This window comes from Pseudopodoces humilis, chromosome 7 (assembly GCF_049639895.1).
Source record: "Pseudopodoces humilis isolate 2021_Gansu_Grassland_sample_001 chromosome 7, ASM4963989v1, whole genome shotgun sequence".
Taxonomy (NCBI): Eukaryota; Metazoa; Chordata; class Aves; order Passeriformes; family Paridae; genus Pseudopodoces; species Pseudopodoces humilis.
In genome coordinates, this window is record NC_142206.1 from 16983554 (window position 1) to 17006705 (window position 23152).

The 23152-nt window shown below is 37.3% G+C and overlaps 1 protein-coding gene across 1 annotated transcript in view; it reads right to left on the reverse strand.

Moving 5' to 3' along the window:
- Window positions 1-22923, reverse strand: part of LOC102104092 (uncharacterized) — a 38498-nt gene extending 15575 nt beyond the window's left edge. The window contains exons 1-28 of the mRNA XM_088058058.1: window positions 22860-22923; window positions 20578-20845; window positions 20070-20184; window positions 19369-19459; window positions 18417-18526; window positions 17989-18205; window positions 16995-17120; window positions 16405-16522; window positions 15444-15582; window positions 14282-14392; window positions 12304-12373; window positions 11763-11900; window positions 11513-11677; window positions 10917-11011; window positions 10027-10153; window positions 9013-9268; window positions 7411-7463; window positions 6945-7045; window positions 5995-6146; window positions 5408-5546; window positions 5207-5320; window positions 4514-4693; window positions 3040-3279; window positions 2236-2392; window positions 1948-2076; window positions 1472-1598; window positions 732-775; window positions 441-635 (exon numbers count right to left, since the gene is read on the reverse strand). Coding sequence (XP_087914184.1) covers window positions 441-635; window positions 732-775; window positions 1472-1598; window positions 1948-2076; window positions 2236-2392; window positions 3040-3279; window positions 4514-4693; window positions 5207-5320; window positions 5408-5546; window positions 5995-6146; window positions 6945-7045; window positions 7411-7463; window positions 9013-9268; window positions 10027-10153; window positions 10917-11011; window positions 11513-11677; window positions 11763-11900; window positions 12304-12373; window positions 14282-14392; window positions 15444-15582; window positions 16405-16522; window positions 16995-17120; window positions 17989-18205; window positions 18417-18526; window positions 19369-19459; window positions 20070-20184; window positions 20578-20845; window positions 22860-22923 — 3841 coding nt within the window. The remainder of the gene's footprint in view (window positions 1-440; window positions 636-731; window positions 776-1471; window positions 1599-1947; window positions 2077-2235; window positions 2393-3039; window positions 3280-4513; window positions 4694-5206; window positions 5321-5407; window positions 5547-5994; window positions 6147-6944; window positions 7046-7410; window positions 7464-9012; window positions 9269-10026; window positions 10154-10916; window positions 11012-11512; window positions 11678-11762; window positions 11901-12303; window positions 12374-14281; window positions 14393-15443; window positions 15583-16404; window positions 16523-16994; window positions 17121-17988; window positions 18206-18416; window positions 18527-19368; window positions 19460-20069; window positions 20185-20577; window positions 20846-22859) is intronic.
- Between the last annotated feature and the right edge of the window lie 229 nt (window positions 22924-23152).

Genomic DNA, 23152 nt, shown 5'->3' on the forward strand with positions numbered 1-23152 from the left:
GGTTATAAATAATTTAAACATTCCCTCAAACTAAATTTCTTATCTTCAGTTTGTGCTTATGTGCTCAGTAATTTAAGAAATGGCTGCAACTGCCTTCCATGTTTTCAGAAGCTGATTAAGAACTATTGAGTTATTTTGCAAAGAAATGAGAAGATTCTCCAGGATGCAGTGATTAATAAACTCTATTAATTTTTCCCCTGGGAATACCATGGTGAAACAGAGGAGACTGAATTTGTAAGAAATGCTGTATTCATTTCTACACCCTTAACTCTGGTCTGCCTTTTCAACTAAAGCAGTGTTGTGAATTGGTGGCTCCAGTAGAAGTCAACAGTTTCAAGTAAAATTATATACTATTAACTGATGAAAAGGTCCTACTTTTCAGTTTATTTTTAGTCACTTACAGAGATTTTTGAGTTATTTTAAAGATTATTCATGCATACCTGAAGCAGTAGTTGTGGGCTGACTTGTGGAAAATGTAAATGGGGTTGTTGTAAAAAAGCCACATTTAAAGATATTTCTGCTTATTGTTCCATTGACATCGCATGTTGCACTGAAACACCATCCAGTTCCATCTGTGGTGTTGTAGATGAGTTCACCATATTTATAGCTATTCTCTTCATAAATGCAGTTGCAAGCTGTAATTCAGAGGAAGTTTATTGTCAGTTCATGCATCTATGAAAAGATAGTATCCAGTATTTCTTTTTCTAAATAATTTTTCTTAGCTTTCTTACCTTTATCATCGAACTTGCACTGTAAACCTTCTGATGTGCACTCACTGAAACAGAAAGCATAAAAACCCATATGTTTTGTGATTGTGATGGAATTTTATTTGTCATCTTTCTGACAGGTAGTGGCACCAAAAGGCAAGACATTTTGTGTTTATTACTAGAGTGTTCTGTTCGTTTTGGCTCCTTTTTGGCCATTATTTTCCAAAGTCTTCCTTTATATTAAACCTGAACATATAAATAGAAGTGAAGTTAAATATTATGCAAAGTTAGAGGTAGAAGTCTTAAGGAAGACTTTCCTTTTTTCCTTCATATCACTTTCCTTGCATTTGCAATGTTTTGTACTGAATAGAAGGCAAAAAGGGTGAGTCTAAATGCTCAAATGATGCAAGTATGTAATAAAATCCTTGGAAGCAGGCCACTAATAAATATCTTTACTCATGACACAGCATTTTTCCTGCCACAAGAATGTGAAATAGAAATAGCCTAGTCATAAAGCACTTCTTGTTCTTGATGTATCTTTATGCTGAGGATTTACAATATAATCAGGAACAAATTCAATAGAACATAAAATCACATAAAACCTCCTTATTAATGTAGTAGGAAAACTGGCATTAGATAGTAAGGTATTATTTTTCCACAGGTAGCATGAACTGATCCTGCATGTAACAGCAACATACAACTTCCCCCTGGAGTTTTGATCTTTTTTTCCTTGTATATGATGAGTTTGGTATGTTAAGTCTTACCATATATTACATTCATCCCGTTTATATATCTTTCCATCCTCATCATCATAACAGTCACAGAGACTAACACACTTCATCTGATCCTCGTGAAAATATGGTTTGTCTGGTGGACAGTTAGGGTAGCAGCCTGAGGGTGGAAAAGGTAAGAATGAGATACACTCAGTGAAGGTTTTATTTGTGCCAAATGCATTTTCAGGTCTTGTTTTTAATAGTCATAATGTTTTTACTTTATGTTTTGCAATAGCTCTAGGAAGTAATGCAGAGTTAGTAGCATCAGCAGAGCCCGTCCGTAAGAACTTAGTCCTAGAGATCTTCTTATTCCAGTTTCCATACTCTGCCTCCATTCATGTGGATGCAATGATATTAGAGAAAACTGAATTGTGCAAATGCAGCTGATGGAGGAAATACACTTCATTAAAGACAATTCAAAATATAATAATATATACCCACTAGGAGGTATTTGCAGCTATTTTTACCTTCTAAACCTGGCAAGTCATTGAGACATTTTCCACTTGGATTCTTGCAGGTCTTCATACAGGAAGCACCACAAGGCTTATAATGCCATTCACATTCTCCTTGCTGATTGTAATAATCACAAAACAGTGCTGAGGAGAAACAGAAAGTTGAACATGTTCAGAAAAAAAAAAAAAAAGGCAAATAGTTTAAGCATTAAAAAAAATCTACACAGTGATATATTAATGCACATATGTAAGATACTGTACATTTATCTACACTTTCAGAAGTGTTTATGGCATAAAACTTACGACAAATTGTTGGGCTTCTCCAGGCTATGCATACACCAACTTCACTACATGCTTGAGCATAGGCAGCTACTGCTGTACAAAAGCAATCACAGTCTCCTCCAGTGTCACAGGCACAAGCGTCTGTCACACATGCTTGGTAATATTTTGCTGGTTCAACCTGTTATTAAACAGAAATATAATACTATGCATCCTGCCTTCTGAATGATTTCTTACCTTTGCTAGAGTAGTTTTCTTACAATTGTAGTATCCCAGAGGAAAAGCCTACATTGGTAATTTCTTTTTCAAGACACTGTAAGACACCTGAGGTGATGCCAAATGATACATCCAAATCATGTATTCCCAGATTTTTAGAAACCCAGACTTGTATCCTGGTGTAAGATTAGATAAATTTTCAAAAAAACATACTGGGCAGCTGCACAGTTACCTGACAACATTTGTTATGTGCTTAGTGTCAGGTAAAGGCTATGCTGATACTTCATTCCTATGTTATTATTTCATTGAGCTTGTCTTCTCTACCTTGTATGTAAGAATTTTTATTCCAGTCAAGCTGCAAGGAAATATATAGTAATTATGAAGTTATTATTCTTTTGTAATTATTTTTCTTTTGTAAATGTCTTTTTATTTCTTACAAGTAGGGACTACAAATCTGTCCCATTGAGGGCAATTCAGGTTGGAGTTTTCCTGCCACAAGTTGAAGTGAAACATGTAAATAAACAAGGCATGCATGTTAAAAGCTAGGAGAAGAGCACCTTCAGCAACCCACAGACTTAGTTTTCACACAGTAAACTTCTTCCCTGGTAGTACCTGAGAGTGACAAGCAGAAAAGACATTGCTGTTGATGATGCTACACTGCTTCTCTGACCAGGACTTCCGATAAGGGTTGGCAGAACATGGGTCCTTGACACTGGAAGCATCAGGGCATGTAGAGGATACCTTCCAGCTGTTTCCAAACTCTAGGACATTCTCTACTACAGACTGACTCCTTGTAGTAAAGTCATTGATGCTGTTGCCATCATAATTTCCACAGAGACCACAGACCTGGCCCTGCAAATGGAAGTAAATAAAAGAATAACAGATGTGAGAAAACTTGAAACAAAATCTGAGACTGAAAGAATAGAATGGTGGCATTCCATTATATCAGTCCTGAACATCTTCATACTCTGGAATAGAGGAACAGAATAAGACCACTAAGGCTAGAATTATACTGTCCTTAATGGTTTTCTTTCAAATATGAACAATAAAACCATCTTCATCATCATAACCTTCTGACCTTGAGGTGTATTTTTGACAAGGAAATGAGGACTCACAGCTAATTAAGCTTTTCATTTAAGCCTTGTTTTATACAATAGCTATACATATAAAAAAACAACCTTCTAACTATTAAGTATTACCAATTCAGCCACCTAATCTATTAGTTGAGTCTTCACCATTAAGTCTGGTCACAGGTATATTTCCTTTGTGCATCCAGAAATATCCCTCGTTCTGAATGCATGGATCTGCACAACTGTGAGAGGCTGCAATACATGTTTTCTCTATGAAACAAGGTGCATGCTTTTCATATTACTACTATTTCTATAAAATGCCAGTGAGTGAGGCAGGAAAAGAACCTATGGTACTGAAAGAAGTCAGTATATATAGTTCTAAATTGCACTTAGTTTAAATACCTATTTTAAATGTCATTGTGGTGTGCAATAAGATAGTAAATTCCATATTTCATATATATTCCATATATTAGTGCTTATATATCATACATAATAAGGAGTTTGAAAATTGGAATTATTTTTCTTATCATCTGTGCAGTTACATGCTAGACAAATACTTGGTGGCATTACAAGAGGCTTTCACTCATAATATTCACTTATAATATGCTTCCTTGTTCTTGAAGTGTGATAATATGTGTGTTAATGAGAACTAGAAACAATGGATTAGTTTCAAGATCAAGCCTATTCAGTTGATTTTTACACATGTAGTTATGTATTTTAATAAGGCTGATAACCTTTAACAAGGTTCAGTTTGTAATTTCAACAAAGTCAAGTCCAAAATAGCATTTTGCCAACTCAAGTTCTGTCAGGCCAAATAGGCACAGGAAGCTGCCTTCTAAGCTCAGAACAGCAGCAGGATGATGACAAGGCTTCCCGAGGTACCAGAGGAATGGAAAGCTACATGGGATGAACTGCAGGAATGCTAGAGACATCACTATTTGGGATCCTGGCAAGGTCTCAAGAAGATTCACACCCAGTCAAACCTGGACAGTAAATTGCCACTGAACTGCTAGTACCTTGAAACTAGGGCTGAGCTTGATGAAGATGCTTGTTTTCTTGTCCCACATGAGGATCAGTCCACTTTTGGTCTCAACTACCAAGTACATTCCCATGGAGCGGACTGTGTATGGCACCTTGTCATTCTGTCCTCTCTTTACAACACTGACATGCTCTTCACCAAGGATCAGTTCATAGCTCTGAAACAGGAGGAAAAGGTATGGAGAAATGAGCTCAGGGGCTGAAACTGTGCTCTCAAACATGTTTTTCTGCTTTTAAGAGTACTATGAATAGTTTATATCATGAAAAATAAGCAAAATACAATAAATCAAAGCAATATAGTTCAAATCTCAGGTTCCTGGAACTGTGGTAACAGATATTTTAAATGGTGTAGGTAAAAAAAAATGTCTTTTGACTGTCATGGAGGAACTACATCACATACAATAAAAGGTTAAGGTAACATAATAGGTTAAGTTTCTGCATTTAGACTTTTATTTTTCTCAGGGATGATGTAAGATAGTGTGGGAAGTGAAAAACATAGAAAGGTAGGAAGGTCTACCAAATATTTCACTTGAATCTGATGTAAACCTAATTTAATAGTTGAATTGCTTTTTAAAATATTTTCCAAATTCTTTGAAGCAATAGAAATCTAGGCTTCTCCTAAACCTTAGCAGGTACAAACCAAAACTGGTGTATATGCAAAACCTTCTTACCTCTAAGAAAACTTTGATAGATTTTGAGCAAGTTGTCCCAGTGTTGCCACAAGGAATATTTTCAGTGACAACCCTGAAGGTCCCATTGACTGTGCTACTTTTTCCACAGTGGTCCTGGGTAGAGAATAACATTTAAAAATATATTATTTTTACAGATACGATCAAAATTACCTCTCGTTTTCTACTGCTAACTATCAGTACCTGGACTAGTGTGTATTCACAGTTTCCATTGAAGCTGAACCTTTTGTCATCAAAGGTGTTATAATGGCCATCTCCATAAATAGCACAAGTGCCCAGACATTGATCTTTGGTACATTCCCACTTCCTATTCTTGCATACACTAGGGAAAAAAAAAAAAAAAAAAAAATTAAATATTTTAATAATAAAACAACTCACTCTTTTGTGTAGACATATCTGAACAATCAGTAATTGTTTGGCAACCTGTCCCTGCCAAATGTTATATTGATTCTGGAAATAAAATAGTATTTTACATTCTTCATGTAAAGAATTAAAGAAGAGTTCTGTTCTGCTACCTGAATACCTTAACTTCAAAACAAGATATTTAGTGAACCCTGTAGTCCTAAAGGTTTCCTCCCATTCTGTGCTTTGGCCATCTGACAGATATCAGAAGGCAACGTTCTCGTACCGTGTAATCCAAAACTAAAAGATCTAAAATCCATCAGCTGATTAAATTTGCAATCCAAATCTTTCCTTGCTCTTGTACTATGTAAGGTCTTTAGAAAGGCAAATCATGGAACCAGGAGTGCTGTTTCTGCAGATACACTCACCAGGTGTTACAGTCGAAGTTGATCTTTTCCCCAGGCTGATACATGGCTTCATTGTGGATACATGGACATTCTTCTTCAGGAATGCAACCACCATTCCCATCTAACACAAGCCCATCTGGGCACACACAGCCAGATGTACATTGTGAGCTATACTGGAAAAGATAAGAGAAAAACATAATTTTAGAGTGAAATGATCACATTAGAAAAAGGAAGATTAAATTCTTGCCTTAGATGGTCTTATTGCTGCCCAGCTTATATAGGAGAGAACTGTGAAATAATTAAAGGATAATGGAACAAAAAAGAAGTTATTAGCCATAGATTTAATAGAATATAAATCTGTTAAAGAAAAATGTTTTATGTATACCAATCCTGATGGTTCTGCTGGAACCTGTGAAATTTAAAACGTATTGGATCTTGCACTTTGTAGTGTGGAATTTTTGATTGAATGGACTTTTAAAAGAAAGACAAGTAATATTTTTTTCAGTTTGGCTAAGTTATATTTAAATCTATTTATCTCATATGGTACTTACCCATAAAATGGCATGTGGCTGCCTAGAACTTAAAGCGGAGTAACATAATTAGATGTGCAATAAGTACATAACTGCAGCATGGTATGAGAAGTATGGTGTTTCTCCTAGCCAATTTTTAGCTTTTCCTACAGAAGTCAAACAAGTGGTAGAGCCCTAGATTTTTCACTACTAGTTACTGTCAACTGCAGTAGCTAAAGAAAGGTAGACACTAATCTTAAGAAGTAATTTGGATATTATTTATTATACTTTAATCCAAGGGTTACATTGTTAATGTTTTATAACATCATTTTAGGACTTTTTCGACAAGAATAATGTATCTGTGTTGTAGATTTGGGCTAGATCCAGTAGATCAATTCCTTTAGCAGCAAGAGCACAGACAAAACCAGGAAGCACCATTTCATTGGGCCATGACATACTTACACATTGCATATCCAGAGTCTGGCAACTTTTTTGACATTCTGCTCCAGTTGTTCCTGCTGTGTTGTTTTTACAGTCAAAGTAGACCATGGGAGATTTACAGACTAGAGGAAGGAAAGAAGTGACACATTTTAGGGTTTATTCCACAGCTGTAGCCATTTAAACCATCTATAAGTTCTTTGGAAATTCCCTATTTCATTTAGTAGAGATTATTGTCCCCATTCAATCTGCTGATTAGATTCACTTCAGAGCACTGGATTCCCCAAAAAAAGCCCCCACAAAATATTTCAGAAAAAAAAGTCTTTATGTAAAAAGAGGTTTTATGACTAATCTAGTTCACTCCTGCCTTTTATGATAACTGTAGCATTATGACTAAGTGAGAAATGCTTCTATTAAAAATCCATTTAGAAGAATCAATTCTATGAACTATTCTGTGCAAGGCTTGGTAAAGAGAAAAAAGTTAGTTTACCTGGAGTTTCATTTGGTTCTCCAATGCAATTCAGTCTTCCCTTGACACAAGTGCTGTGAGAGAGAGAAAAACAATCTATTTTCTTCTCTCCTCTCAAACCAAATTTTGAGATTGAGAGCTACTTATCCTTTGTCAGGTTTCAGAATTTTTAAAGAAATTCCAAAAACCTGTTTTGCAGTCTTAGGAAAGAATTTCTCTTGTATAATACCACTACACATGCTGCTTTCATATGATATCCGTTGTTGCTTAGTACAAAAATTCATAGGTTGTAATTCATATTTGTCACTGCTTGTTACTTACATTCTCATAAGATCTCTTCTTGCTGGTGTTGTTGTAATTTTATACTTGAAGGATTATGAAATTAAATAAAAAAATGCACCAAAATACAATTGCACTATCAATCTAGAAATACTACAGAATCATAGAAGCCTTAAGGTTCAAAAAGACCCTTAAGATCCTCAAGTCCAACCATCAACCCAGCACTGCCAAGTCCACCACTAAGCCATGTCCCTAAGTGCCACGTTTGCATGGCTTTTGCAGGGATAGTGACTCCACCACTTCCCTGGGCAACCTGTTCCAGTGCTTGACAACCATTTCAGTACAGAAATTTTTCTTAACATCCAATCAGAACATCCCCTGGTGCAACTTGAGGCCATTTCCTGTCACTTAGTACTTGGGAGAAGAGGCTGACCCACACCTCACCACAACCTCCTTTTAGGCAGTTTTAAGGAGTGTGAGTATCTTTGCTGAGCCTCCTTTTCTCCAGGTTAAATGACCTCAGCTGCTCCTCATAACACCTGTGCTCCAGACCAGCTCTGCTGCCCTTCTCTGAACATACTCCAACACCAAAATGCCTTTCTTGTAGTGAGAGGCTCAAAACTGAACACAGGATTTGAGGTGCAGCCTCACCAGGACGAAGTACAGGAGGACAATCACTTCCCTAATGTCAAAGGCTTTACTAAAGTCCAGGCAGACAGTGTCCACAGCCTTTCCCTCATCCAATAAGCAGGTCACCTTGTCATAGAAGGAGGTCAGGTTGGTCAACTAGTAGCTGCTTTTCCCAAACCCACGCTGGGTAGGCCTGATCCCCTGTTTGCCCTGTGCATGCCGTGTGCTGGCACTCCAGACAATCTACTCCATGTCCTTCCCTGGCAGCAAGGTCAGGCTGACAGGCCTGTAGTTCCCCAGATCCTTCTTCTGGCCCATACTGCAAATGGGCATCACATTTCCTGACCTCCAGTCAAGCAGGACCTCCAAGGTTAACCAGACTGCTGACAAATGATTGAAAGTGCCTCTGTGAACACTTCCACCAGCTCCCTCAGTGCCCTTGGGTGGACCCCACCATAGAATTGTGTGTATTTAAACAGTGTAATAGGTCATTAATCTTTTCACTTTTCATTTTAGTGGCTTCATTCTGCTCTCTGTCCCCATCCGGCAGCTCAGGGGAATATGTACCATTTGTAAAAGTTGAAAATAAAGTTAAAATAACTTAAAGTTGAAGAAATCAAAGAGAGAGCATTCTTTTGAAATTCAAGGTGAAACCATCTTACACATACCAGACTTTAACATGTTGTTTGAATGTTTTTAAAAAGAGTCACTTACCATACACGCCCGTTTTCATGGACCACTTCTCCAAATGGTATAGGAGATCCTCTGTAATAGCAGGGGCATTCATTAGCAGGCACACATTTGCCACTCTCATCCATGTAGGTTCCATTTACACAAGTGCAGCCATCAACTGGGACAAACTTAATATTGCATGTGACATCAGGCTCACTCAGAGACCGGCAGGTGGGTTGACAGGAAGAGATGGTATAGCTGTAGCTCAGGGATTTGGGACATGAAGTGGTGTATTTTGCTTGAGAGAGGAAAATAAAATAAATTGTTAATTCCAGACAGTAAATCCTCTTGTGAAAAAAGAAAAATCATAGGCAATAGAAAAAACATGTAAACAATACAGATATCAGATATCTGCTTATGTTGCATCTTTCATGTAAATGTGTTTCTGAGTAATTTCAGAGTTTGATCTGAAAAGCTATTGTACATGTGGAGTAAATGATGCATGCAAAGAAGAAAAAAATTTTTCAAATGGAAGTTCAGAAGGACACCTCCATTTGGTGCTGCCATTCATTGCCAAGATGTCTAAACTTCTTGAGGACTGAGACAAGATGTCTCCCTGAATGTTGTCTGGTATGGTGAAAACAGACATACTGGGTAAGCAGAATCCAGCATGCAGCTTCAAAGACATTTAATTTGTGAGTGTTCTGGTCTGTATTACTAGTACTGTTATTCTAATAGAAAACATTATCTCTGCAATAACTTGTGATACTTTTAAAGCTGCAGTAAAACTCTAAGTTGCACAGACACAGGTGGAGGCACTTTCATAACAACAGTCCCTTTCCTAATCAAGCCACATCTCCTGTCTATTCATATTCACTCTTGCCAGCAATTGATTGATTCCAAGGGGACAGCAGAGAATTACTTCCAGGAGTGCACTTAACAAAATCCCTTCCTCATTACTTACTGATTTGTCTAGAAATGAGTAGAAAATAATCTCTGATCAGCAATTTTTATTGATGTGTGTTCTTAGGAAATGGGAAAGTGGAGAGTACTTACAGCAGACATCAGTCCTCCATCCCTGCAGCTGGATTCCTTTTGCAGCACAAGCTCTTACATAGGCAGACAGGGCTGCACACAGACAATCTTCACTATTTTCACAGTTACATGTGTCAAACATGCAGTTCTAAGAATGGAGAGAAAAATAAGGTCTCAGCACTGGTAATAAGTCTTAAAAAAACAGTGAACTTTATCTTTCCAGTCTTATTCCTTATACCTTCTTCAGATATGCTCACTCATAATACAACAGTAACACAGTTTTATCACTTTCTAGTCTTTGTCTAAGGTTCCTGGGCAGGGGAAAAAGCAGGTAATGAAAATTCAGTCAATTACTGCAGTTATAATTAGGAAACAGTGGTCTTAAAGTCTCTTATACATTTTGCAGCATCTTGGTTCTCCGAACCTTATTAGTGGATATGCTGCATAACAGCATCCAAAGCTCTACTCACAATGTACAGTCCAGACACATAATTTCACCAGCGTTGATACCTGGGTGACTCCTAGTGAGAAGAGTGATTTGCAACACGTTGACAGCAGAGTGATGGTAATTAGGTAATGGGCTTTCTGTTCCAAGTGGTTATTAATGAGATGCCAGGCTGAAAAGGTGTCAATTGACTGATATTCAAACAAGCATCTGACATGCCTTTAAATACACTATCTGCCTTATGTGTAAAACCATCCAGGAGTAAATAGCTACCTTTACATCAGCAAACAAATCAGGATCTTCAAGCCAAGACTGACAATCGAAATAATGTTACGACACAAAGAGAAACAATGAAGGAAGGAAGTACTGCAGTACAGCAATGGGGATAACAGACATTTCATAAGACATGTCTGGGGCAGCTCCTATTTCTATTGTTCCCAAAAGGAAAAGCAGTCTGACAAAGTACCGTGTGGTAAACAGTGGGATTCACTGTGTAGTGACAAGCAGCAAAAGGTCCTGTGGTGTCAGTGAGTAGTCCACACCAATGCTGAGCATATTTTTCTGTGAAAAGAAGAAACAATAAAAATGCATGCTAGTCTTTGTACTTCATTAGTCACAAACCCATGCTGCCCTGGCCTATGCAGACAGTTCTGACATTCTATTAAATCTCTTCTTCTCCTGTCTTTTTTTTTTTTTTTCTTTTCACTCAGCTTGCTGGTCAAGGTTTTCCTAAAACCAAAGAAGAGGACTTGCTGAAGGGGATGAATTAAAAGTTTCCAAAGATGCCCCTGCAATCCACTTCTCTGACACCAAGTTGTCAGCTTGGACATCTACTCTATTTTTAGTAACTATTTGCAGTTTCCTTCACTTATGCTTCTGTCACTCTTCTTTTACATTGTTACTTATCTTCAATGCTTTCATTTTGAATATTTGTTTCCAATTTCAGATGTATGTTTCTACTAAATACATATTTTTTTACCTTTGCTTTCCAACAGATGTGTTTTCCTTAGAGATAAGCAAAAAGATAAAAACAAACCAGAAGAAATTCTAAGAAGTACTCACCGTTATCAATGCTGAGTGCACAAGGATTCTCAAAACTCTGCTGGATATTAGGGCATGAGGCCTGAGTTTTCCATGTATTAGCAAATGCTGATGCAGTTCCTTCAATTATTCCACTTATGACCTTGAAGTCATCAGTTTGAATGTTATTGAAATTTCCACAGAGACCTGTTGAAAAGCAGTGAAAAGTTTATACTGCTTTGACTACAAAAAAAGACATTGATCAAGGTGTCCTCATATTTCAATCACTCACCACAAGTCTGGTTTTTGAAAGAAGCATCCAGATGCACAAACACTTGCATCGTGGGTATGAACTGTATTTCAACCTGGACGCCAAAGCTTGTGTCCATGATCATGAAGAATGAGGAAGGTCTGAACATGGTGACATTAGCTACACATGAGAAACAAAATGGTCACTTTTTGAACAAGACCAAATGCTGAAAACACAGCACTGTTCTTTTTGAATTTCAAATAAAGATCTGGAGGTCTGAGATATCACATGGAATCCTTAGTTATTGAAACAGAGAATAAAAATAAAATTTCTTTCTAAACAAGTGTGAGAACAGGGGTAGTAACAAAAGACAAAATAAAAGAGGTAAAGAGATGTCTTCTGCCTTCACCTCTGTGCAGTGAGAAGGAAGTAAATCTGAGAGTTATCAAACCAGGAGACTGTAAATTCTGTTTGCTACAGTTTGAATCCTTGCCTGTGCTTGTCCTGCATTTCTCTATGACACCAAACGTCCCACTTTACTTCAAAAGCACTTGTGTCATTCATTGTTAGAGAAAACATCTACCTGCTGACATGGGCAGCTGGGTGTAGATGGAGTTCACAAACACACCACCATCAGGTTTGACCTCGACAATCTGGTAAGGAAGAGGAGCAAAAGGCAACTCTGTGAGTCATAGACTGGTTTGGCTTTTAAAGGTCATTCAGTTCCAACCCCCTGCCATGGGCAGGGACATCTTTCACTAGACCAGGTTGCTTAGGGCTGCACTCACCCTGACCTTGAACACTTCCAGGGATGGAGTATCCATAACTTCTCAGGGCAACCTATACCAGTGCCTCACTGTAACTTTTCTCTAAAAAATCCTTTTTCTGTTTCTCTGTTTCTGCTGCATCTCTTCTGTATTTTTCTTTTTATTCATGGATTTCTCAGCCTCCTTTGGACTGAATTCTTTTGGGATCCTCCCTCATGGCGAGCCCTGCTTATCTCAGTTCTTACGATTTGAAGAAAACTCCTGAGCTTGTTAGAATCTTGTTTCTCGTGTTTATTAAAAGGTCATCACAAAACTTGACAGGTTTCTCCAGGCTGGCTACACAAGGTTAATCTTTGCAATCTGGTACATTTCTTTCTTCTGACGGTACAACAAGGCCTTGCGGCACACTTCGTGTCTGATGCACAAAATGGCCCCGAAACACGCAGTTCTTTTATCTTTATACCTATTTTTACCCAATTAACAATAGACATGTATATTATTTTTCTTAATGACCCAATGACCCATCACCTCTGTGATGCACTGCGGCATTCTCTGTCCAATCACTTACCCAAAAACCTCTAGCAGAAGAACACGAAGAAGAAAGAAGAAGGGACAAGGGACAACACCCTAAATCTTCCATCTTGTCTCCTGTTCTCTAAACTAACTTTTTCACACAGTGATTTTAAAAAACTTTCTAATCTACACACTTACACTTTTAGCTTTTTCCATCTAACTTTAACATTTGTTTTCATATATCACGATGAAAACATGCTCATGAATTTCATATTATATGAAATTCAGTGTTTTTCTGGATCTTATAACTAAGTATCAGAAACAAGGGCACACACTCTGTATTCCAGACTCAAACACCTCACCACCCTCACAGTAAAGAATTTCTTCCCAATTTCTAAACCTTCCCTCTTTCAGTTTGAAGCCACTCCCTCTTGTCATATGACTTTGTGCCCTGGTAAAATACCCCTCTGCAAAGCTTTCCTTTCTCCAGGCTGAACAGCCCCAAATCTCTCAGTCCTTCCTGACAGGAGAGGTGCTTCATCCCTGTGTTTGTCTTTGGCCTCTTCTGGACCTGTTCCCACAGGTCCATGTTGTTCTTATGCTGGGGACTCCAGAGCTGGATGCAGCACTCCAGCAGGGTCTTCCCAGAGCAGAGGGGAAGAATCCCCTCCCTCACCCTGCTGGCCACACTCCTTTGGAAGGAGCCCAGGCTGGCCTGGGCAGCCAACCATGTGTCAAGAACAACTATAGTCCAAAGAGTAATAATGAGGAGGACTCCAGTGATATTAATTAAACCAATATTCAATACAGAGGGTGGATCTTTATGATTTTACCTGTCCCTTATTCCTACTTGGTACACTTTTACTAATTTTCCCTAATTTTCTAATTAAAAGAAAATAATTACTTTTAAAGGGACTTTCTCGGCTTTTTAGGGGATTACATCATCTTGTTTTCTTTGAATACATCTTAGTGATTATTACAACTGTTGTAATCATAATTACTAACCTTTAAGCTCATAGTTTTTTCCATCTAATTGGCAGAGAAAATAGGTGTTTTTTCTGCTATATGAGTCAATGTGTTTCTTAATGAAATTCCACAAGGCCAAATTTATGGCTGATCTGATTTTCATAAAAAAATCCACTTCTTTTCACTTAATTAAAATATCATCTACTCATCACATATGCTGAAAACCTGACAAAGAAATGCAGCTCCCTGACTGATTAAGCCCTAGTTTCTTTTCTCCCCATGCTTATTTTTATTGTGCTTATTTTGCATTCTTACAGTTTGTCCTTTATTCATGTTGAGGGTCACTGACTTTAAGCAGGTCTCAGTGTCAGTTAGGCCACACTTGCGTAGTTCTGCCAGGATGGTAAATTTTTCATCTTTACAGTCCTGAAAAAAAAAGTCAAGTTATTTCATGGAAGACTAATTACAGAAGTTTTCTCTATAAAATTTTCTCTCAATTCTGAAAAAGTGGTTTTTTTGGTTTTTTTTCTGGAGAAGATCCAGGCTGTAGTGAATTCCAGAGCTTCTTTTGCTGAAGATTTAATTTTGCCCTGTTCAAATTATTAGGAACAAGAAATGTAGAATCTGGATTTTATAGATTATATCCATATGGATATCAAGATGGAGTTCCATATTCATATTTGGTGGTTTTATTCATGACAACTTCTATTGTTTGATTCAATTCTACTGTAACTCTCATCTTTCTGTATCTGGTATCAGTGCTAGACAACTCAGATAAAACATGTTTCAGGTGAACAGTAACATACAACATTTTATTTCCTTTTACAGATTTATGCAGATGGGGGAAAAAAGAAAGCAAAAAAACAGAAAAAGCCTATAAAAGGTCAAAACATTTTACCTACACATGTCTGTAATTAAATATTTTAATTATAATTAATTTCCAGATTTTCTATTTGAGTTATTTTTAAATGTTTAAAAATGTTTAAAAGCTAAGTGAAATGCATCAATTAACTTAGGTGTTTTTCTGTATTTAAATCCCACAGAAATGAAAAAAAGTCTGTCTAATAATACAATTTTTTTATAGAAATAGTTACTGTAATTTTTAGAGTTGTACCCTTTGGCCAAATACCATATAATAGAGTAACATGGCAAAAAATATGCAACCCAGTAAGAAAGCTGCATTAGTTGTACTGAAGGTTGCACACTAAGCAAATTCTTAAAAAAGACAGTGCTCTTCAATTACTCTGTCACAGAACTGGAAATTTTCCAGTGAGCACCACACACAGTTGTGTGACATCCTAATAATTAACTGAGGATTGTCACTGAAATGGCAGTGTAGCAAACTCCTGGCTAAGTGGCAGGGAATTTAATGTCTGTATGTTAGGAGTGCTAAGTTTTATGAGTGTTGATCAAGATCATGTTTTCTTTCTATAAATCTATAAGGTTTTACGACCTAGAAATATCCTCTAAGTCCCACCTTAGAGAGGACGTAAGTGCAACCTCCATGGTGATCGTAGTGCTTCTTATCATATGTGGAAATGTGGGAACCCCCCACTACAGAGCATGTTCCTGGGCATGACTTGTCTTGGCAGCTCCACTGGCCTCCATTACAGGTACTGGAAGAATAAAGTTAAGTGAAATCAGTAACAGTGGTCCAGAGTAAGAGGACATGCAGCGCTGTTAGGTGTAGCTGCCTTGCTCTTACTTTTCCCTTCAAGCTGTGGTTTGACACACAGGTTTAAACGTTTCCAAGACACGATGAACTTGTGATGCAGCATATTAAAATCAATGACTCTGGTAACCATTCTCTTTGCATATTTAATTTTCCCTCTTTGGACAAGTGAACTCTCCAAAACAGGTTTGGGATAAATAATTGTGTGGATTTTTTCAGGTAGCATAAAGCAAATGACATGTTAAAATACCTTCTGGGGGTTTTGTTTTGGTAATACAAATGTATCATAAACTAATATCTAATGTCTAAGAAAAGACAACTCCACGTCTGCTCCTGATGCAGACTGTGTCTATTTTCTAAGCTGATGTGTAGAGCACAGGTACAGGATTAATAATTGTGAAATTGAGCTTGTGTTGTGTCATCCATTGCTTTCTCCAGAGAAAATAAATATTTGCAACTGCATTAATAACTACCATTTCATCCCCCTTGGAGAATTCCAAATGTTTCAACAAAATAATCAAAGAGGAAGCATTTTAATTGACTGGTGAGAAATCTAAAAATTGTATATCCTTGCTCTGATCACCGTAAGATAGGATGCAAAGCTAGTAATGGCTGTTGCTAAATAAAACAATGTTCTTTAGGGGTGCTTTGGAAATGTAGCCATCTGTAAAATACACATCTCAATGATGCAATTGCATATAATAAACTATTAAACCCATTAAAAATAAGAGAGTAAATAGTGAGTTACAAAAGTAACAAAGGTTACCAGGTCTGGCATGGCTCTGAAAAAGAAGATCCTGTAGCATAGGTTTTGCCATTGTAAATACAGGAGCACTCCTGCTGGGGAATGCAGCCAGAATTGTTGATGTCATCAAACAGGGTCCCTAGTTTAAAAAAATAATAATAAAAAGACAAAACCTTGATCAATTAAAGAGGCATTTCCTATACACCATTTCATTTGTTACAAATCCTAAATATTTTCTTAGCAAGGGACCTGCCTTTGTTGCAGTGGACACACCAGTGTTGAGGACAGCAGGACTATGTCAGTTTGCTGAGTGAAGTATCCAACCTTTGTATTCTTAAATTGCACCTGCCCTGAAAGAGGGGCTTGTTGTAGCACAGGTGGCTGGTTGAAAGGTTGGTCTTGATCTGTTTGCTGTTCTTTTTTCTGTTTTCTGAATACTGCACATGTATTGGCAATTAATTCAGACATCTTTTTTCAGCTGACAAAATGCTTGTCACTTGCAGCTGTGAAAAATACAACTACATGAGACTTAAATCCCATGGAACCTACCCAAAACCTACAGGTAAACTCCCGTTCTTTGAGGTCAGTGATGTGACTACTTAAGAACTTGCCTGGGGGACAGAAGCAGCCATCGATACAGTGCTCTTCACAAAACAGAGATCGTTCAGGATTTGTGCATGTATCAGCACAGGGAGAGTTGCACTCCTGGTACTGCATGTTGTAAGGACACTTCTTGGCTGAAATTTAAAGGAAGAGATTTTTTTTTTTTCAGTCAAAAGCATTTCTAGTTCACTATAAATGTAAATATTTATATCCATTTAGGTTTTCCAGCTAGATTAAAAAACCACACCAATCTGCAAATTGACCACTAGCTCTCAAAATTTGCAAGTTTAACCACCTAGATCCCTATTTCATAGCTGAGATGCACATTCCATGACTCTGGTGCTGAACTGGCTCAATTTCTGGGGACAGCAAGGTAACGACCTCAGAAAGCCAGCAAGGCCTGTTTCTACTGGAGGTTCCCTTTCCTGTGAACACCTGTATTGCTAGTGAAATGTAAGACTTAAATTCCTAAAGCTATAGTACCTCATGGGCTTTTGCTTTGGAGCAAATGTTGGTGACAGTATCAACAGCTACCCACTACAATCAAGTATATGTTTAAATCAATACAAACTCATCACTACCAAGCAAGAGGAGATAAATAGGTGATTAGCCAGCCATACACCTGTGAAGATCCAATCAGTTAATTGAAAACATTAAATGCTGTAGCCACCACGAGGAGAGGAAACAGGAATACACGCAAGCCAGTATGCCCTCCTTCTTATTTCTCCTTTATTTGCTTCCTTCACTGTACCAGTTCATTAAATTACACCTTGACTCTCATTAGAGTATCCATGTCAGTGTTTTGGTAGTGTTTAATTCAGTTTACATTAAAATCCTCAGCTCTTTTGCTGAAGTCTTCATGCTGGAACTTATACATCAGCATTTTCTAAAGAATTCGGTCTTGAACAACCTGTAATTCCTCCTACATCCTCAGCATTATTTGAGAGCTTGTTGTTTGTTAGTTACTGAGCATGAAGTACAGCTGTCTCCAGTGATACTCACGGCACAGTTTTGAAGTTCTCCAGTCCAGAGGCTGCCCACCAGCATGAGCACACTGCCGGGAGTACTCAGCAAAGGTGTCACAGATGCATGAGCTGTTTTTAGATTCTGCAGAGCGGCACAAGTCATCTTGGCAAATCTTAATGTAATCTTTAACATCAACTAGGTCATTACATTCTGCAAATGCAGAGCTGGTCAATGTTTTCTCGCATATGTCATCCTTTGGAGGAAAAAAATAGACAAGTCTCAGTAAATAGAAAGAAGTTTATGGGGGTGGTATTGTTATTTTGTGTAATTATTATGTAATGGAATCTTACAGCCCTCTTTAAGTTGTTTTTGCCTAAGGAGTTTTCCTATTGATATGTATGAAGTTGTAGAAGGGAACAGATAAATTTGAAAGAAAAATAAAAGGTTAGTCAAAAGATCCTTACAAGATTATCAGGGCAGTTATATGTCGGGAGAGAAGTGGAGTCTTCACAATGTTCTGTTGGCCCATCCATTTTCTGCATATTCCCAAACTGCAAGGCTGTCATCTTAATATCTGTAGAAAAGAAGTTTAATAATGAAGATCAGAGGTTTCTGTTCAAAGCAACTGCCTGTTATCCTTTTTTTTCTCTCAAGAATTTGGGTCAAGACTGACCAAAACAGTTAGCTCTTTTAAGCCTTTAAATGTGTTCATCACCCCTTCCAAAGGAAGCACCACATCACTTCCTCAGTTTACTCTGTACAGCACCCTGGAAGAAGTAAACGTTGGAAAACAATTCTTAACCTATTACACCTAGATGCACACTAAGATTTTTCCCAGAATAATAACAAACTCTTTTCAGATTATATTGAGCCCATGCACGGCAGAGAAAAAAAAGTTCTAAATGGGAATTTGGACAATGGAGACTGCTGTAAGACAAGGTTTAGGAAAATACCCAAGCTGGGAATAGTTTAAAGGTTAAGATTTTACAAAGATTATGCAAATCAGCAGGGAAATGTGGATATACTGATTTCGAGATAAAAATGAAACAAGAAATGTACTGTATAGAAAATATAATTGCCTTTTATTGAATATATTTCTATATTTATTTATCTTATTAGTGAAAATCTGCTAATTTTTATGGAGTTACCTGATTAGTTTTACCAGCATGGTGTACAACAGTGCAGTTATATGCAATGTAAACTGATATAATCAGTTATATGCAATCAGTTGTTAACACTACTATATTTACACTCAAAGTATTAACTTATATAATCTCTCTACTACACATTTTTAAATAGAGATTGAATCATATCTTATGAGCAAATCATTTAACAGGATGGGAAAGAGGAATGCTGATGATGTCAGAGCCTGTTGGAGATCCCATAAACCAGTTTTTTTTTATTTAAAACACTTACTGTTTGAAATGAACTCATTGTATATGGGAAAGCCATTGAAGTCACCACAAAGTCCACAAGTCTGATTGGCATATTTTGCATTCAATTCCAGCTAAAATGATGAATAGTAAGTTGATAGAAGTTAGTATGAATATTCTAAAGTATATTCAAGATGAGAAAAAACACATCTCTCTCTCAGTATTTCTTGTCAGATCTGTGGAATTTTATTTAGCAATTTAATTCAAATGTGAAGGATAGAATACAGAGTCAGCATAGATTTGATTGGAGAGTCTAAGCTATTGATACTATTGACACAGACTTCAGATTTCATGGTACTATCTATATTGTTCTCAGCAACTTTCTATTGGTTCTTCAGGAAGAAAATCAAATCCATAGAAAAAAATGAAGGCAAAGGAGAGTGAAATTCTGCTAAAAATATATATTTGAAGGGGTAATTAGGACCTATAATAATACCAATAGCTAATGATACGATGAAAGTGATTTTTCATCCTGTTTAAGCAGATTCCTGCTATCCACTAGGCATAAATCCATGTAATTTTATTTAGGAGTCCCAGGATACAAGCCTATCTTTACTAAGAAAGAATCACTCAACAGTATGAGATAAGAAGGCAGTAGCAACCTCCTAAACAGGTAGGGACAGGCCTAATAAAAGATTAGCCCAGTTCTCTGAAGTGACAGGCAGGTCCAGGAGCAGTTCTTACCAGAATGCTGTCCTTTTCATTCCACAGCAACACAACACCGATTTTGCTGCCAACTTTCACATAAATGCTGCTCTTCTCTATCGTTATACCAGATTGACTGTATGGCAGTTGAACTCTGGGAAAAAGCAGAAAGAATACTAGTTAATTTCTGATGCAAATGTTTGATAAGAAGAAGGAAAAGTCTTGTGGTATCCACCATCTGTAGGATTCTGAGTGTATTTTTAGGAAATAAGAGCAATTAGAAAATAAGATGGTCCAACATTATCAAATATGGATCTAAATTTGGATCCAGTTTCTCAGAACATTTAATTTTTGAAGCAATCCTTAAGGGAAGGATTTATTTTCTGTGGCAGGAATTAATAGCCTTTTTATTCATTATTTATGTTGGCAAAATTGTCAGATCTATTGAAGAACACATAATTGTTTCCTCCCAAACATGCCAAAGTACCTGGCTAGACTGAAAAAGAAAAGCCTGTGGATGCCAAATAAATGTTATGAATGAAGTTACCTGTTGCCATCGACCAGGACAGCACCCTTTGTTAGTTCTGCAACGACACCTTCGAGTTTCATGGTGATGCGGTTGACAGTCGAAGTGTTTGCCACCACTTCACGCCTAATCTGGATGTTGAAGTCCTCGTAGGGAGCGTTGCAGTGGGAGGCAAAAACATAATTACAGAGCCCAGGGAAGGTGAATATGTCTCCGTCAAAGGTCTTGAAATGGAAGTTTCCCCATGTGCTGCACACACGGCCATTGTGAGCAGGGTTAGCAGCTGTGAATTAAAACTGGCTGTTAAAGAATGACTTAAAATCCCCAGCCTTCACATTGGGAAAATCAGCTTGTCCCAAGCTTCATTTTCCCTCCAAATGTTTTTTACCTGCCTTACCTGCATTTGTTGTTTTCTCTCTAACCACTATTCAGCTGTGTATTCATTCATCACTCATTTTATATCTGTAACTCATATATCCCTACAAATGGTTGTAGTTATGTTCAGCTAGTGCTTAATTAGTCACCTTCATTTAATGTGAGACAACAGTTAAAGATTATTTCTAATCATCATGTTTCTCCTCTTAATTATCCATGACTTCCTTTATGAGTACCTTTCCTCATTCATACCAAAGTCTTCTGTTTATACCCCCTAAAATTGAACACTTACTGAATATATTTTGTTTCCTTTACTTACATGTTATTGCTAGATTTGTCAGCAGTTGTGGGATGATGTTTAAGTTAGCTGAAATTCTTATAGAAGCTAGAAAAAAAAAATAAGAAGGAAATCAAAAACTAGTATAACAATACCTAAATCCAGATGTAGGATAGACCCAGGAAGGACTAGAGAGTTGATATGTCAGACCCAAGGAAACAGTGTTAAGCCTGTTTTATTTTACACAGCTTAATAGTGCATGCTAAAATTTGAACTTAGGATACTTAAGTCATAAGAAATTGCTTTCAGCTATGATGATCTGCATTTTTTCCATGTTAACTTTGACCCTTTCATGAAAATGTGCTGCATTAGAATATCAGAATTCTTCAGAGACACTGAACAATACAGTGGGCTAAGCTGTAATAAATGAGCCTTTTACTGCAACAAAAGCATAGTTGCCTTCTCACTACACTTCCTCTTTCTAAGGAGGGAATAAAATCCTTAATTATCATCTCTTTTCTGTTTTGTATTTTTCTATTAAGGGGCTGAAAACCCTTCAAAATGGCCACACATTGGTTGTACAGGACAGGCACGAATCATGACATGGTAAAAGTCAGTGAGGGATGCGTTGCCATCTTGATTTCCCAACATCAGCCACTGATTTCACAGCAGGTCAAAGTGGTCTCACTTCCTTTTTTTTAAAAGGAACCACACATCCCTTTGGCTTTATATGTACATGTTCATGCAGATATGCATGCAGCCTCAACAAACACATCTGTCTTCTTAGCTAACTATGATTATACAAATGTAACCATACTGTGTAATGTGTGTGTGTAATTAATAACTGGTGTCTAGTAAATATATTACTATTCTTAGAGAAGAGAGGTGTTAATACATAATTCTTTTCATCTGGCACTACTGGCAATATGATAAGGAGGGTATTCTTAAGGCATTTTTATTATTCAGTATGGATGTAGCAAATAAATACAAATATACAGCATAAATAAATTTACCATTTCGATTTTGTAGAAGACCCCCAGAGAACTGACTTCCTATTTGGAATCCAATCTGACCGCCTGTGAAAAAGTGGTGAAAAGAATATTAAGAGAAATATCCTGTTCCTGAACTTCTAAAGCAAAGTATTTAACTAGGCTCAAAGGACCCAGACACAACCCTGTAAAACAAAGGGGTTTCTGTGTTCCTTTATCACATCAGAGAAAATGAAACAGGCTTCTCAAAAAAGCTGTAATTGTAATTATAGAAATATAGCTGAAATGTAATTATAGAAAGAGGCATTCTATTACAAACACACAAAATTTGTAATCCAAATAACAAATGTGTATCTGCTTTCTTTGTTTCTCTCAAAACTCACTGCAAGAGATTGTAATGACTGGACAACAGCCCTTATTTCACTGCTGCACTAGATCTCAGTAATACATGAAGCAATACAGGAGGAATTCACAAAATGCAGGCGAGTCATTTATTAAAATTGTTGCTTAGAAGCTAGGTTATAGGAAAAGGCATGGAAGTGGTTAAAAGAATCAAGGGAATTCAAGCTTGATCCAATAATGGTTGCAGATATTTATGACAGTTTCTTTAGTGTCTAAGCACAGGGCCTTTTCTCAGGGAGCAGATGGGAAGCCTCAGTCAGGGATCTGGACTTGTCTTACAGCTGGATACAAGAAGATACCTCTGAGGGACAATACTAGGGTCATAGCCTGAGCATTAACCCAGAAGTATCCCAATGAACCAGGTTTTCTATTCTACCCATCTACTCACTCAAAGATAGCTCAAACTCACATCTTCTCTGCAGAAAATCTTAAGCATCATGCTGTAAAGCTATTTGACCAAGGGTTTTGCTACAACACCTGAAGCAAAAACTTTTGAGAGATGTCAAACTCTCCTGAATGCTTTGATTCCTAGAAAAAGACTGACCCTGACCTC